The following is a 15700-nucleotide window of genomic DNA, read 5'->3' as shown; positions in this document are numbered from 1 at the left end:
TACAGTGAGTACCATCAGCGAAAGAAGTATATATATTGTTTTTCTCTTTTGCACTAAATCTTGGAATGACACAACAAAACTAGGAACTTATGAGATTGCTCCATGATTCATTTTTCTCATACTTGTAATATCTATCTTCTTATTTTTGTAACAAAAAAAAAATTATGAAAACAATTTTTTGAAAAATAATAAAATTTTAAACAAGGTTCGGTTCCAGTAAACAATAACTATGCAGATGTTTACTACTTGAAATTTGTTTTCATTTGCTCTTTTTTAATACAGGGTCCGGAACAAAGCCCTCTCATATTATGGAATTAAAGTACAAAATATAAACATAGATATAGAAAAAGTATTTTTAATTTGGGATGAACATATAATATACTGTTTCATATATAATTTAACCCTTTGGATGCCAACGCCCGAGACTGCTACCCGGTCCGTCACCGCCATCTGAACCAACTGTAATAGCCAAAACCACCAACCCTGTTTTGCAAACTATTACTCTTTGCTCTGTATTATCCTAAGTTTTTATGTAAATTGAATTTTAAAATTTTGTTTCAGAACTTAAATTAGAAAATATCTTCTCAACAAATATGTTTAGTTAGTGTTGACATTAGAACAAATTTAATATGACTAGAATTACTTTAACAGTAGGAAATAAGTTTGTAAACAGAGCATTTTTTCACAAGCAAAAGTGATAAAGATCTGTGTGAAAAAAAAACAAATACCATATATAAAATAATTATAATAATAACTTTTTTAATTATTACATACACACACACACACACACATATATATACACACACATTTGTTCACGTCACGTCTGACATGTGTGTTTAGAAAAATACAATGGGTGGACACTTTTTTTGCAATTGCTACAAATATATCTTGTTTTTCTTCTTTTTCCATCTTGGGTTGTACGTAGTCTACTACACACAGAACAATTTCGTTCCTTGCCATTGGGCAAAGTTTTCAAGGCGTTCATCACCAGCACACTGTACTTGAACTGACACTTGAGTCCTAGCCACTCGGCTACAATTCCATTAACCAGTGCAATTGTAAACTCGAGTCTTGATAGAGGATTGTCCGTGTTGTTGTTATCTAAGTTATATAAGTTTAAAATCATCCGTCAAAAAATGTGGAATGTCAATATTAGCGAATATTTGAATGTATGATGCTCATTCAAATAACAATACAACATATGGTCTGAAGTGTCTACACCGCCAATAAAGGAATTGTACTCTCATATGATAGAGGGCTTACTGCTCATAAACACTTTATTTCATTTTTTCTTAGATTTCAATTCACTTTTGACCTCAGTTATTTTTATCAGTGTCTCTTTTTAATTTGTAGCAGAAAAGACACAAAATAATGAGTAACACTGTCACACAGCAACCACAAAAAAAAAAAAAAAAAAAAAAAAAAAAAACAACTGTGCTAAAGTCATTAGTACTACCAACTTTAAAATTGATTACAGATAGCCTTATTTAGTTCCAAAATAGTTAAAAACATCAAGTTCATAAATAACTAAAAAATTTTTTCCCTCACAGCTGATCAATAGCTGTCAGTGGTTTTCACGTCCAAAGGGTTAAATATTATCTTTTATTTTACTGTTGTTTTGTTAGTTACATGTGATATGTGGTGGTAACTTATATGCACAAACTGATGCAGATTTTCTCTGAACTTTGCAATAATCCTTCACAAAATTTCTGGTGGAACGTCAGTAACTTCAAAAGTGCCAGTTTCCTTCACAACTTCCAAGGCTCTAGGAAGACGTCTGTAGACTTTGTATTTCAGGTGGTTACCAAAGAAAATATATTACAAAACGTCCAGTGACCTTGGTGGAGGAAATGGCTAAGAAACAATTCCCTTAAACTTGCAAGAAATTGACAAAAGTATGGTATAGTTCCGTTTTGTTGGAAAAACACTTACCCTTCATAGTCTTCAAAAATTGGTTCAACTTTGGCTAGAGAAAAGTCTTAATTGTGTTACAGCAGTTTGACTTAACTGTTGCTCTTAGGCAATATGCCAAAAAACTGTATGAACTCTACACAAAATTTGACAACACAACACCAAACAATTATTCAATACAGGAAACAATCGCTCAAGAATTTACTGCCATGTCTCTAGAAATTACATAAAGGTATATTGAAAACTTATGAGAAAGGCTGCATCAGTGTGTTATTGGTGGCCATAATTTATCATATGTAATGTTTAAAGACTAGATATAAAAATTAAAAAAAGTTCTTCATTAAAGTAATGTAAAATGATACGTTATGTGTTACTCACCAATAACATACATTTTTCTGTATTCCTAATAAGGGAGGTCCTCTAGCCTACAGAATGTGAGATGTAATCGAAATCATTGTTAACATTTTTTTTTTGTTTATCTGGTGTGTACGTTTAAAATTAAATAAAAAATATACACAAAAGGCTTCTTACAAACCTATTTTATATTCCTGTTATGTAAATTTTGAAGACTTTGAAAATATGAAATTCTACAAATAGTTTAGCAATAAAAACCTACTCAGCTGGTATTTATTGCTTCAAGAAACTGGCATCAGACTTACTGTTAGAAAAAAAAAAATGCTTGTGAAGGTCCAAATTTTGAAATAATTGAACTATTATGACAGTCATTAATGACACTACAGTTAAATTTTAAGATAAACTCCAGCGTGAATAGAACTAATACATTTGGTTTATATTTTGGTGTAAGTCATAACGACCGTATTACACTTTATTTGAACTTAAAACAAGTATTTTAATTCAAAATACTTACTTAAAACCAGATCTTACAAAAGATAATAGTTTAAGCTGTAACTACTTAGTATTTGAATAAGAAAAATTTTTTAAATAAAATGTTTACATGAGGGGTGAGCTGCTGAGAGAGGGGCGGGGCTTGTGTAATATGCTTCCTACACATGTGTACTGCAGATCATTGGTATTTCAGTACCGCACATGTATATGACTTGTTCTGTTTGTATATAGTGATTGTGTTTTATAGTTGCTGTTTTGTTTTCTGTTTTTTTTTTATGATTAAAAATTTAAATACACAATACAAACCTGTGAAATTTTACTTCCAGCTTGGTAATAATGCTGCTGAAACCGTTTTACTGTTGGAAACAGCTGACAAGTATGACTCTATGGGGAAAAAAACTGTGTATGAGTGGTTTTCTCATTTCAAAAACAGTGACTGTCGATTGATGACAAACCTTGTTTTGGTCAAAATCATCAACTACCAAAACAAACAAAAATTTTGAGAAAATTCTTGAAAAAACTTGAGTCACACTAGTCATTATTAGAACACTGAACTATTATTATAGTTATTATTATAAGTATTATCAGGGATAAGTGAAATAACTTGAAGGTTAGTGTTCGTCAAAAAGATTTGATTTGTAACAAACTGGGGACTGGTATATATATGAAAATATGCACTTCCACATACAGCCATCTCTGTTAGCCACTTTTTTTAGCAGAAAATAGCATGATATCACTGTCACACATCTTACTCACCTGACCTATCCTTATGTGATTTTTGTCTTATTTCCATGTATAAATAGAGGTATACATCTTGACTAAGATTTGAAACATTGATTACATTAAAAAAAAGGGAGGATCTGCCGGCTATTACTGAAGATAAAAGGTAAATCCACTGAGGACGCTTTAATAGCAGTAACGGAAAAAATATATATAATAGCCTTAATTGCAAATTAAAAACCGCTGGACTCTTTGTTGACTTTAAAAAGGCCTTCGATCTAGTGGATCATGACATTCTATTAAATAAACTAGAAACTATTGGAATAAGAGGAATTGTATTAAATTGGTTTAGGAGTTTCCTTGTGGGTAGAGAACAGCAAGTAAAAATAGCAAATGTTTATAGTGCTCCAAAATTAGTAGAATCTGGTGTGCCACAAGGCTCAGTTACCTCTGCAGTTTTATTTCTAATTTTCATTAATGATTTGCTTAATCTCAATTTTCAAGGTAAAATCAGTGCTTTTGCCGATGATATTGCTCTTTTTTTATTCCCACAGCGATTCTCTTGGAATTGGTGAACTAATAAATAATGATCTGTTGCTGTTAAGAGGGTGGTGTTTAGCAAAACCGAATGCAGGTCAATGTAGACAAGACCAAATACATATTTTTTGATTTTTATGGTTTTAACATACCTGTTCCTTTAAAATTTCATTCAAGATTTTGTAATTTATTAAATTGTAACTGTAAAGCTTTAGAAAAAGTAAGCAATATTAAATACTTAGGAATTATATTTGATGAAAAATTTACATTTGAATCTCATATTACGAATCTGCATAGTAAAATAAGATTATCAATTAGAAAGTTTTATTTTTTAAGAAATTTTTGTAGCATTAGTCTTCTGAGAACACTTTACTTTGCACTGGTAAACTCAAGACTGCAGTATGGGCTGGTATGTTGGGGAGGTACTTATAAATACTTAATAGAAAAATTACGAACAACTCAAAACTACTACTTAAGAATAATTTTAAACAAACGTAAAATAGAAAGTTCCATTCCCCTTTTTCAACAACTGCACATTTTACCAATTCAACATCTTTTCATTTTTAAAGTTCTTAGGATTTTTTTTATCAGAAGTGGAAATATGGGAACTGACAACTTGTATTATAACACCCGATATGTTTTAAATAAGAATTTTCGGCTTCCTAAGGTAAATAAGTCAATTTTTCGTCACTGTTTTCTTTATTTAGGCCCTAAATTATACAATCAACTTCCATCCAGTGTAAAAAATAGCTGTTCCTTAAGGGCATTCTGCAAAGATACAATTACCTGGCTTTCTTCTATTCATGATGTTAACTTCCTATTTAACGTTATTGCATAAATGTATCCTTTCTGTAACTTCTAGGAATAATTTAAGTATTTTATTATTATATTATTATATATTATATTATATTATTATATTATTTATTCTTCATGGCCATCTTTTGTTCTTCTTTTTTGCTTATGTTATGTACTTGTCCTTAGTTGTCTTTATTGTCTTTTACTGTCCATGATTTGTCCTTATATAGAAGCCTACATAGAATAAAAAATAATCAGTTTTTGCTTCTTACTTTATATAAATAACCATAGATGTAAGTTTATACAGATACTGCAGTTGTAAGCGACATGCATTTTTTCTTGAGACGCTAGACTCAACGTTTTAGTTTTGTTATTCAGTGGTACTTTATTTTTATTTTAGCTGGTCACATTACTTGTACAAGTGACCAGTAATATTTCCAAACGATTTACAAGTATTGTATTATTATATAAAAAACTGGAAATAAATCATTTATTCATTTTATTCATTTATTCATTCAGATGAATATAAAATGTTATGACCAATGAAGTCACCAATTGGACAAATTTATCAAGTTTAATGAAGAATATTTTGAAGTGGATATGGGTTTTTTGTAAAACAAAGGAAATATGTAGTGTCTAAAAATAGTTATGGTTTCTTTTAAATACCCCCTTTTACCACAATCTTTAGTTTATCTAATGTAGACAAGTTTATTTTCTATGTAACATACCATGTGAACATTTTGTGCACATAGAGTTTGTCTTTTTAAACAGCTGTTTATTTAAATCTTTTACGATTTTGTTACTAACACTCACTCACTCTTGGTCTGATGTATACTTACTCTTGTAAACACTGGGTATCCCAGTTACTTGTCTCAGACTTTTAAATGATAACAAATTAAAAGGAGGGCCATTTCATTGTTCAATTCTTATCCATTATATAAATACATTCAGCTATGAATTCACTGTTTCAGTCTGTTAGTTGTGGAGTGCTCTTTCAATAAACATTAGAATAATTATTGTGTATGATTGTAATATTGCAAGTCTAAGTAGTATATTTTTGTTTACTAAAAGTAATTTGTTTCAATTTATTCTGTATATAAATGAACTATATTTTTATATAATTAAAATTATGCTGGAATTGAGTTTTTGAGCTTTACAAGTTTTCGCTTTCATTATCTGTAATGGAATATTTCATTACATTTCATTCCTGTTTTATTGCAGTTTATAGGTTGCATAGAATGTCACTGTTTATTATAAGACAATACATAGTCTATGAATTTCAAGTAAATTCAAATTTGCTTTACTTAGATCATTTAATGCAAGAAATGGATTTTCTAACATGTATGTATTTTATGGTTGAAAACAAATAAAATTTTGTTTATTTTCTTATCACAATTGTTCCTAAAAGAGTTATGTAACAGCAAATTAAGAAAGTTATAACAGAGTTATGCACAAATGTAGTTATTTGTCTTATTCTATACATCACATTATGCCACATAACAGTGTATATATATATATATATATATATATATATATATATATATATTCAAAACTAGTCATTGATGAATTGAATACTACAAAATATAAGTTTCATAAATTAAAAACTACATTACTAGACTAACCTAAGTTAAGATAGTAAAAGCTTTGAGGTTTATTCTATCCTAATAACAATAACAATCAGATACACTATACAAACTGTGCATTAACAGGGGTTCCATTAAAGCTTTATATAAACTCTTTATATTATTCACACTTGACTGTTTCTAAGTCAGATAATTTCACCCTTGAAAATGAATTCATTGTTAAGCAAATCAATAATAATGCAGGTCCAGTGAATGCATTTTGTACATATTTCCATTATAAATAATGTTGTTATTCACTTCTTTAGAAGTGGAGAAATTTTATGTATAATAAACTGGTTATTATATATCAGTGCCTATGAACAACCCACTCGCGTTAGTGCATGTGCTATTGTCATCTTGACAAAAGTGTGTGAACTTTAGCAGGGAATTATAAGGATTGATTGGAGTTTATCTCATGAAGAACTGTGTTTTACATAAGTAAGAAAGGTAGATGTAATGGCTTAGTGATATTTACAATGAAAAAGAAATGCCCTTACATTTGTCAGTTTCTACAACTGAAAAAATGCACTGTAAATGTTTATGATATCACTCAATCTCATACAGTAAGATCATACAGTTACAAAAAACTGTGACGCTATTGTTGGATTAAAAGCTTGATAAGGAAATAAAACTTTCAAGCAATATAATGATGTGTATTTTTACAGTTAAATTTCTTTGTCGTCAAGCCTAAGGTCATAGCCTATTTCATCAAGCTTCCGGCAGCTGTTAAATTTGTAAAAAGATGGTCGCGCTGAATTGATTAAATGGCTTAGGCATTCAGGCTATTAATGGATACCACATGACATTCAGAGCTAACCTGTCTTGCGCTCCATGATTAAAAAATTTGTATGATCAAGTTCTTCTATAAAAATGTATCATGGTGCAAAATTTGTTAAAGGCACCTAGTAACGATGTTGGGCAGTCACTTGCTAATACTGCTCTGCACAACTTCCTAGAGAAGAGATGCTTACTGTCAGTACAAATTTTTGTCTAAGTGTGAAATAACAGCACCTCTTTGCTTGAAATAAACAGAAAGTCTATAAAAGGATTGCTGAAGTGATTGTAGCATGTAAAGAGTCTCCTCTCTTGATTGTCAAAAAGTTTGTATTTAATTCATTACCATTATCATATGTCAAAATGCTGCATTTTTACATTAAAATACTTCATACAGGCTTTTGGTATCAAAATAATGATTTTCAATGTTGATTTTAATATACAAAGGTGTATAAAATATAAATGGGACTGATGTTTTTAAATTACAATTTTATTTCACTAAACTTAAAAATATATATTATTTTTCTACATATTCTCCCACAAGTGAGATACATTTTCCCATCAAATTGGAAGCTTTTTTATTCCATCAGTGAAAAATTCCTTGGACATTGTCTTAGCCATTGGAACTCAAACACCTCCACCACTTTGTTTTCCTTGAAATACTGGCCTCCATGCACCTATTTGAGGGGTCCAAAAAGATAAAGTCACAAGGTGACAAGTATGGGCTATAGGGCGGATATTAAGTGTTTCCCATCCTAATGCAACACATTTTTGCCTTGTAGTGTTAGCCTCATGTGGCCTGGTGTTTTCGTACAGAAGAATGTCACCTCTGGCCAATTACTGCGTCCTTTCCCTTTGCAATTATAATTTGTGGCAGCCAGTACCTCGGAATAATATTGTGCATTGTGATTTTAAAGAGAGTTATGTGCAGATTGTGCCTCAATTTTGACCTTAGTTACACTTATCCTTGGGCTACAATTGTGGCTCTCGTTCTCAAATTTTTCACGCCCTTTAGAAAATTCTTAATGTCAAGCAAATACACATGTTCTTGACAAAGTATTGTCCCCAAAATCGCAATTTTAGTTGAGCTCATCTCTTCTACTACCAAAACCTTGATTGTAATCCACTGATCCAAAGAGACATACACTTCCTGTTCACTCAAATTTTGACAGTAAAGGGATCCAAGAGGGTTGCAGTCAGTTAGTTCCTCCTCTCTCTAACAATAGAGACTATCTGTGCATCAATCAACTTTAGGTCAATTACTCCTTTGGAATTGTTTTAGCTAACCAGTAACCTTGTAAATTATCTCAGAGACCATAAATATAAGTACTCTGTTTACTATCAGTAACTGAGAAAAAGATGAAGTTTGGTAAAATGTAAACGTTATGTTATAATCTTGAGATTAATCTTAAGAAATAATGTATATACTATTAAGGAATATCTATGAGGTGTGTTTAAAAATACACCAATAATGTAATGGGAGTTTTAAGTTTTGTGTCTGGAGAGTCCGATTGTCATGATTTTATTGTTCTTATGGGGTAAAACTCAAGGTCGTTTCACTACAGCCGGCTCATTTCCTTTTCATGGTGAGCTCCATCAAATATTTTAAGAAGACAGTGCTCATGTTTGGTAGTTTATTCATCTGTTCTGTGGACTGGCTGTGTATAGTTTACTGCATGTCTTGTGTTGTGTTCAGATATGTCACTTTGTTTTTGGGGATTTTTTTTCGTACAGTATAGGATGGTTTGTGGATGGAAGGAACTATCAGTATGCCCAGATTTTAATATTTCCATGCAGCTCTGTCTAAGACATAAAACTGATGTAAATCTATAGCCTTTTATCCATTCTCAAGACATGGCACAGATTGCCTTCTGAAGAGCAACCCCCAGATAGAAATACTATAGCATACATGACTATCAAACAGTGAATGATATGCTGCTTTAGTTGCTTCTGGAGTACCAGAATTATTGGTTTTAAGGTATACAGAACTGAACCAATTTTTAGGCAGAAGCTATCAGTATGGTTTTTCCAGGATAACCTTTTATTTAGTATGATAACTAAATTTTTTATTTTGTCAGATTTTTTGCTTATTTGGATAGCAATGCCTTTTTGCATCTTAGCTCACTGTAGATCTCCAGAAACTACTTCCCACCTTATGATAAAAGAATGGACTTGATCATACATACAGTTGTATTTAAAAATGCTGGAGCACCTCCATAAAATAAAAAATCCATCCCTCCCATTAAATTTTACTTGTTTGATTGTTAGACTTTTAAGTGAGCTATTCACCCACCCCATCACGTCTAAAATAGATAAATTTGTAAAACTTTAAAAAGTGAGATGTTTCTTGAAACATACTGAGAGGGACAACAAATCATGAGTAGTGAGTAATAATTAGCTCTTTATTAATTTGTCAATGTACTTATAAAAAAGATGAAATAAGTGTTTTTGCTATGATAGTATATCTAATTACCAGATCAAATATTACAACACTTAGAAATGGATCTCTCAGTATATCCTGAAACTCACATCTGTATTTTCTACTGATGAATCATGACCATACAGAACTCTATACTGAAACAACGAAAATACCACAGCATGACTTACTGAGAGCGAGGCCACGCATCCTCAATATTTATTCCAGACAATAGTAGCATGTGCAAGATGGATTTAGACTAGCAATTTTAAGGTATCAGACAAGAATCTCTGATGATTAAAAAATCAGGTGATCCTTATCATAAGACCAAAGTTCTTCCTAGCTTTCAAAACAACACTGTTTATTTATTTAAAGAGAATTAGCTTTAAATCTACAAGAGCACCAAAAAACAGAATACAATACACTTTTTCTCTAGTTCTATTACTTCTAATGTCATTAAAATATGAAGGGATAGTTTAACTAGTAAGTTTTGCTGAGGTTTAAGGACTGTGGTTAATTTCAGTCAATCCTTCATCTGAATCAATGGCTTAATGTCACTCCAGTGATTAGAAGAGAGAACATAATATCATTAGCATATAGGGATAGTTCAGGATTGGTTTAAATGAAAAAAACGAGCCTGAAATAGAGCCCTAAGTTACTTCTGAAGTGACAATGAAACTCTCAGAAAATAATACTCTCTGCTAAAAAATACTCTAAATATCATTTTCTAAAGATAGGTTTTGATTCAGCCAATAAGACCAGAGGAAAATAAGATGGATGCGAGATTTTGTAAAATGCCTTTTGGAAGTCAGATAGTATCAAACTTCACTTCACTGCAGGATCAGCGATTGATAAAAACAATGTCAAGTTTGTGGCACTCTCTCAAAGAGGTAAGACTGGTATAAAGAGATAAGACAGAAAACTTTCTTATAAAGAAAAATTTATGTAACCTATTCAAATATTTTTGTATGATAATTACAAAAAATGTCTGAAGCTAGTGAAAGTTTGGAGTAATGTTTGGAATCAGTGTGATTACCTCTGTTTCCTAGATAAAAATAAAATATCTTGTCAGTAATATCTTGCTGAAGAGCACAAGAGCAATCAAATTGTATATATCTTACATGAGGAAAGGCAAGAATGTCACCAATCTCACAGGCTGTGACTTTTTAGGCTCTTGATGGCAGATTTGATGGTGTTAACTGATACAAAGGAATGTTAATAATTAATTCAATAAAACTAATGTTCCTATCACAACCTTTGTTTATCAAAAGATTGGTACGTGGAATTACCAAACTCTAAACTCTTAAAAATCTCTTAATATTACTATTCAATCACACAACGTTTAAAAAGTGAGGAAATATTTTAGGATATGGTTCAATAAGTAAAAATAAACAAAAAAGATCCTCTAACACTATAGTCTATTTCACTTTATTTAGCGTCTATCCATCTATATGTTTCTAATGTAAACATTCGTTTCAGAAACGGATTAAGTTACTGTATTGTAATTTTGAATATTTTATGTCTTTATATCCTGTGTTTTTTTAGGATGTTACTTTCTGCTGAATTTATCATTGATAGTTTCAAAATGATAACCATATAAAAAACAAAATTACATGAAAATCGACGTGAAGAGACAAAACTGCCAAGACAAAATAAAACAATAGCTTGTAAACAGACAACAATTCTGATACCTTATTTTTTATAAATGGTTGGTAAATAACAGAATAAATAATTTTTAAGAATCGTATGTAGAATATTAGGTGCTAGAGACAAGCTTGTCTAGAATTCCTCCATGGGAGCCTTGTCCCATAAGAACATTCCTCAGCACTATTATGATACATTTAAAAGGTTTCACTAGTTTCAATATATTTTGTTAAAGCATTAACATTTTGGTCCAAGGTGTGCAGTAGTTTTTCTAAAAAAATTAGATAGTGTTAAATTGCTTCCATAAAAGTTTCAATTATATAGATTAAATATGACTAATTATTAAAAATGAAGGACGTTTTAAAGATGAAAAAATAAATTAACAACGGTATTTTATGCAGTCTAAATCCCAATGAATAAAAATGATAAAAAGTACTCTAGAAGACAGTACCATATGAAACCAGAGGAGAATAACCATAAAAGTTTATTTTAAGAATATAATTATTTAAAAAATCCAGATAAATATATAAATAAAATAATGCAACTGTTCAATTTCCTAGACAGTTTATAGATATGAATTGTTCAATTGAAGTCAGGATCAATGTCCATCCCTAAGAAACAAACAGGTTTAGATTCCAGTCCCGCACAATGCATTAAGCACAGCGGCAACTACAGATAGAGTTGTATGTGTCTAAATTGAGCATACTATTTCTTTCAAATCACTTGGTGACATTTCGAAATACTGCACGTAGTGTAGTCTTCAATGATTTAGAAGACTTTGATTTTGTAACAACACTTGTTCCATCAGTGTATGTCACCAAATTATATGTTATGTGGATGATAAGATCATTTATATATAGCAGAAAATGGGACTCATAATAGGGTCTTGAAGAATAAAAAGATCATCGGAAGAAACTTAGAATATGTGTGTCTTCCCTTCTTTTATATCCATTTTCTAGATTTTATAACATTCACAAAGGAATAAATTATTTTATATCGAGTTCAAAATGAATTTGTTACAAATTAACTCCAAATTACTTTAATATTTTGCTTGGTTTAATTTTATGTTTTGTTATGTAAATAATGCTGCATGTTACACTTGACACATCTGATACTACATCCGCTGACTAACACCATTACCATGTACACCATGTGTAAAAAATTAAATAAATTTCTGATTCTGATTCTAAATTTGGAGAGCTTACAGGTTATGGCCAGCAATTCGAGTTTGAATGTAGCACTTCTGAATTTCAACCAGTATATTAAATTTTGAATTCAATTCAGACAGGGGACTGATATGCTGGGCTCCTTATACAACGTCTGTCAGATCCTTATCTATCTCTTGAGAACGCTTCACAGCTATGTCTTCAGGAATCTCAGGCAGCTGATATATGACAACCAATAAATAAACCATACAAAAACAAAAGCATAGCAGGTTTGTAACCCCGGGACTGGATGTATGGAATCCCACATAAGATAACACAGGATTGTTGCTAAAATGCAAATTTATTCATGGAAGTTGTAAACTGTTTTGCTGCAGTCAGTACTAAGACTTTTTAACAGTTGATTTGCACTTTCAATATATTCTAATCCATTAATAGAATATTATCTATAAATTGTAAAAAGACATACAACTGTTAGAACCAAATTCAAGAAAACAATGATTACATTAGACAAAGGATTTAAAAACCTACAAATGTTTTAAAATATCTGGAGGCATTTCAAAGTAAAATACCTCTAATGCCAAATGTTATAATTTTTTTAACTGTCTATGCAGTTTTTAACAATGTCTACAAACGCATATAAAGAGGCATTTCACTAATTACACTTTTTTAGGCTCCCTGAAATGGATATTTTAACCAAACTAAATATTTTCTGCACAGTCGCATTACTTTCTCTGACACTGTAAATTGGATAAAAAAATTAATAACAGAACTACATTGTATATATCACGTTTCAAGAAATATTGTTAGTATATGACTTTATTAACTTGCTATTTGTTGAAAGAGATTTTGTATTTAATGAAAACATAATTTTAAGAATTGTTTTTATCCTAAGATTAGTGAGATAGTGGTACAGACCTTGTTTTTGAAATATCATACTAGTAAATCAAAATTTTAAAACAATTTTTTACCAAAACAATTGACACAGGAAAAATTGCTGTTATTTAGAAGATTAACAGTTGATTTATTTGTTATGTTTACCCAAAAACAAAAGCTGATATACATTAGAAATTCTTATTGGGCACTGAAGTTAAATAAACTGAGATCTGTTTTAAATTAAACCTAAATAAATATCAGAAAAATTCAATGATCCGATTATTTATTTACCCATGTGTTAGTTGAAACTAAGTTAGACTTGTATGATTTGCAGTTGGATAAGTATTATTAGTCAACTATAACTGTAAACTGCTTGAACCTTGAAAACTGCCAAGAAATTAAATCTTAACAATTTTGTTAAATATTTTTATTGCTCAAGTGCTATTTTTTTGTTGAGGGAATCAGCCACTGATATGTCACTCAAGAAAGAAACAGAACATTAACACTAATAACGTTAAAAGTTATGTTGATTATTAACACTAACTCACATATACATGTAATATTACTCTAACTAAATAATATGGCAGCAGCTTTGAAATCAAACCCAAAAGTAATAAATGAAAAAGTAATGGTACAATATAACATTATTTTATTTTCTATGACAGGTAATAATCATGCAGCTAATATGGTGGGAAAGCATATTACTAAGACTATATTAAATAAAATGTGGAAATTTTGGTCACCTTTGCAGCCTGACAATCCCATGCAAGCAGAATAAAACAGAGCATAAAGTAAGTCACTACACCAAGCACACTCAGCTTATCCTAATCTAATATTACACTTACTGTACAACACTAAACAACTATATGATGGCTAGGCTACTACCAGGACCACTTCTTGGTAATACCCTTGTGTTTTAGCACTGTTTGGCACTGACAATGACATGCTCTCAGAAAAAGAACACAATAAACTTAAGTACAAAAACAAAACACAGTTTGTGTTATGCAATACATAAATGTAAAGTCAAATTTCTGGTTTGTTTGAAGTTTTCTTACACACCTATAAGAACTCACATCTTTAATTATTGATTTTGTTTAAAATGATATTTTATGTTTTTGTTTAAAAATTTTTTTATCAGTTTCTCGTTGATTGGATTAGTAAGTTAAATATTAATATTATAATTAATATTTAGTTGGTTTTAAAAAAATTTAAACTCTAAATGGCCACTTTATATCACACAGAATATTGAATTCCAAATATCTTCTGTCCCTTCATCCTCTGAATGAGCTGTAGATTTGGGGGATCTTTATAACATCAACCTCTTCGCCTCCCTAAATGATTGACTTCTCATTAATTAATAAAGAAGACTATCATATTTCTGCCTGATTTGCAATAGTTGCATTAATGAATGTGATTATGTTATTATATTATCACCTTAAAATTAAATGAGGTAACAGATACATTTTGTTATAAAGGTTTGGTTACCTAGATAGCCTTTACATTTATTTTTCTTCACAGAATATCCATATTTTTTATCTACTTTAACATAATTACCAATTCGTGATTTATTGTTCTCTGACTGTTTACAAAATACTTACTTGGATTGTATTGATATATAAATTAATAGATAAATATTTAAAATAAAGTATTCAATACTTTTGTTACATTTGTGTTACATATCATATAAAATTATTTCATAAAATTCAATTTATCTCTAAGAAAACCAAACTCTTTATCTCTGGATAAGGAAAAATTAAATTAAAGGAGGCCTAGGTAATCAAATCAATATAATAATTTTGCAATCCAAGAGGTTAAAACAATAAATAAGTAACCATATCTATTTTTAACAGGAATATTTTTTACGGAGCTTTGATTTTTTTAAATTATGTTTGGTACCGTACAGGAATTCAGGAGGTAGCTTATTATAACATTTAGGCCCCATATATGAGGTTTCTTGCAGTAGTAATGAATATGAAAATTTGCCAAGCACAGTTTATCCTTATTTTATTAGGTATTGATGATTCTATCCTAAATTTGGAAGATTCCCATTTTTTTTGCTTATATTAATAAACGTATTAGCTGTACACAGTCATAATTCCTAAGGTAGTAAAATGTACCTTAACTGAGTCATCGTAACCCAGATGTAGGATTAACCATTTGTGATATAATGTGATCGTCTAGTTTAAATTTTGGCTTCAAAGCTTTTTTTGTTGATTTGAAAATGTAATAAGGTTTGTTCTGTTTGCATTTACACATAAATTATTTGCTGTAAAAGTTATTTAAGTAAGACATATTAACTCAGTTTTATCATCTATTTCGTCTTGGACCCTAGCTAAAACTTTTAAATTTGTATCATCTCTATGAAAATAATTTATTGTTACTACATCAAGCTGTGG

At 30.2% G+C, this 15700-nt stretch overlaps 1 protein-coding gene across 8 annotated transcripts in view; it reads right to left on the bottom strand.

Annotated features, from left to right (window-relative positions):
• The window catches only part of LOC124369091 (RIMS-binding protein 2), a 351075-nt gene that overhangs the window by 92070 nt on the left and 243305 nt on the right, over positions 1-15700 (bottom strand). For 7 of the 8 annotated variants that reach the window (XM_046826818.1, XM_046826820.1, XM_046826819.1 and 4 more), the window contains one exon: positions 14048-14056. The exons of the other annotated variant lie outside the window; for it this stretch is intronic. In XM_046826818.1, the coding sequence (XP_046682774.1) occupies positions 14048-14056 (9 nt within the window). The remainder of the gene's footprint in view (positions 1-14047; positions 14057-15700) is intronic. 8 annotated transcript variants of the gene reach the window in all.

The sequence above is a fragment of the Homalodisca vitripennis genome, chromosome X, assembly GCF_021130785.1.
Source record: "Homalodisca vitripennis isolate AUS2020 chromosome X, UT_GWSS_2.1, whole genome shotgun sequence".
Classification (NCBI taxonomy): Eukaryota; Metazoa; Arthropoda; class Insecta; order Hemiptera; family Cicadellidae; genus Homalodisca; species Homalodisca vitripennis.
This window is presented reverse-complemented; position numbering and strand designations above follow the sequence as displayed.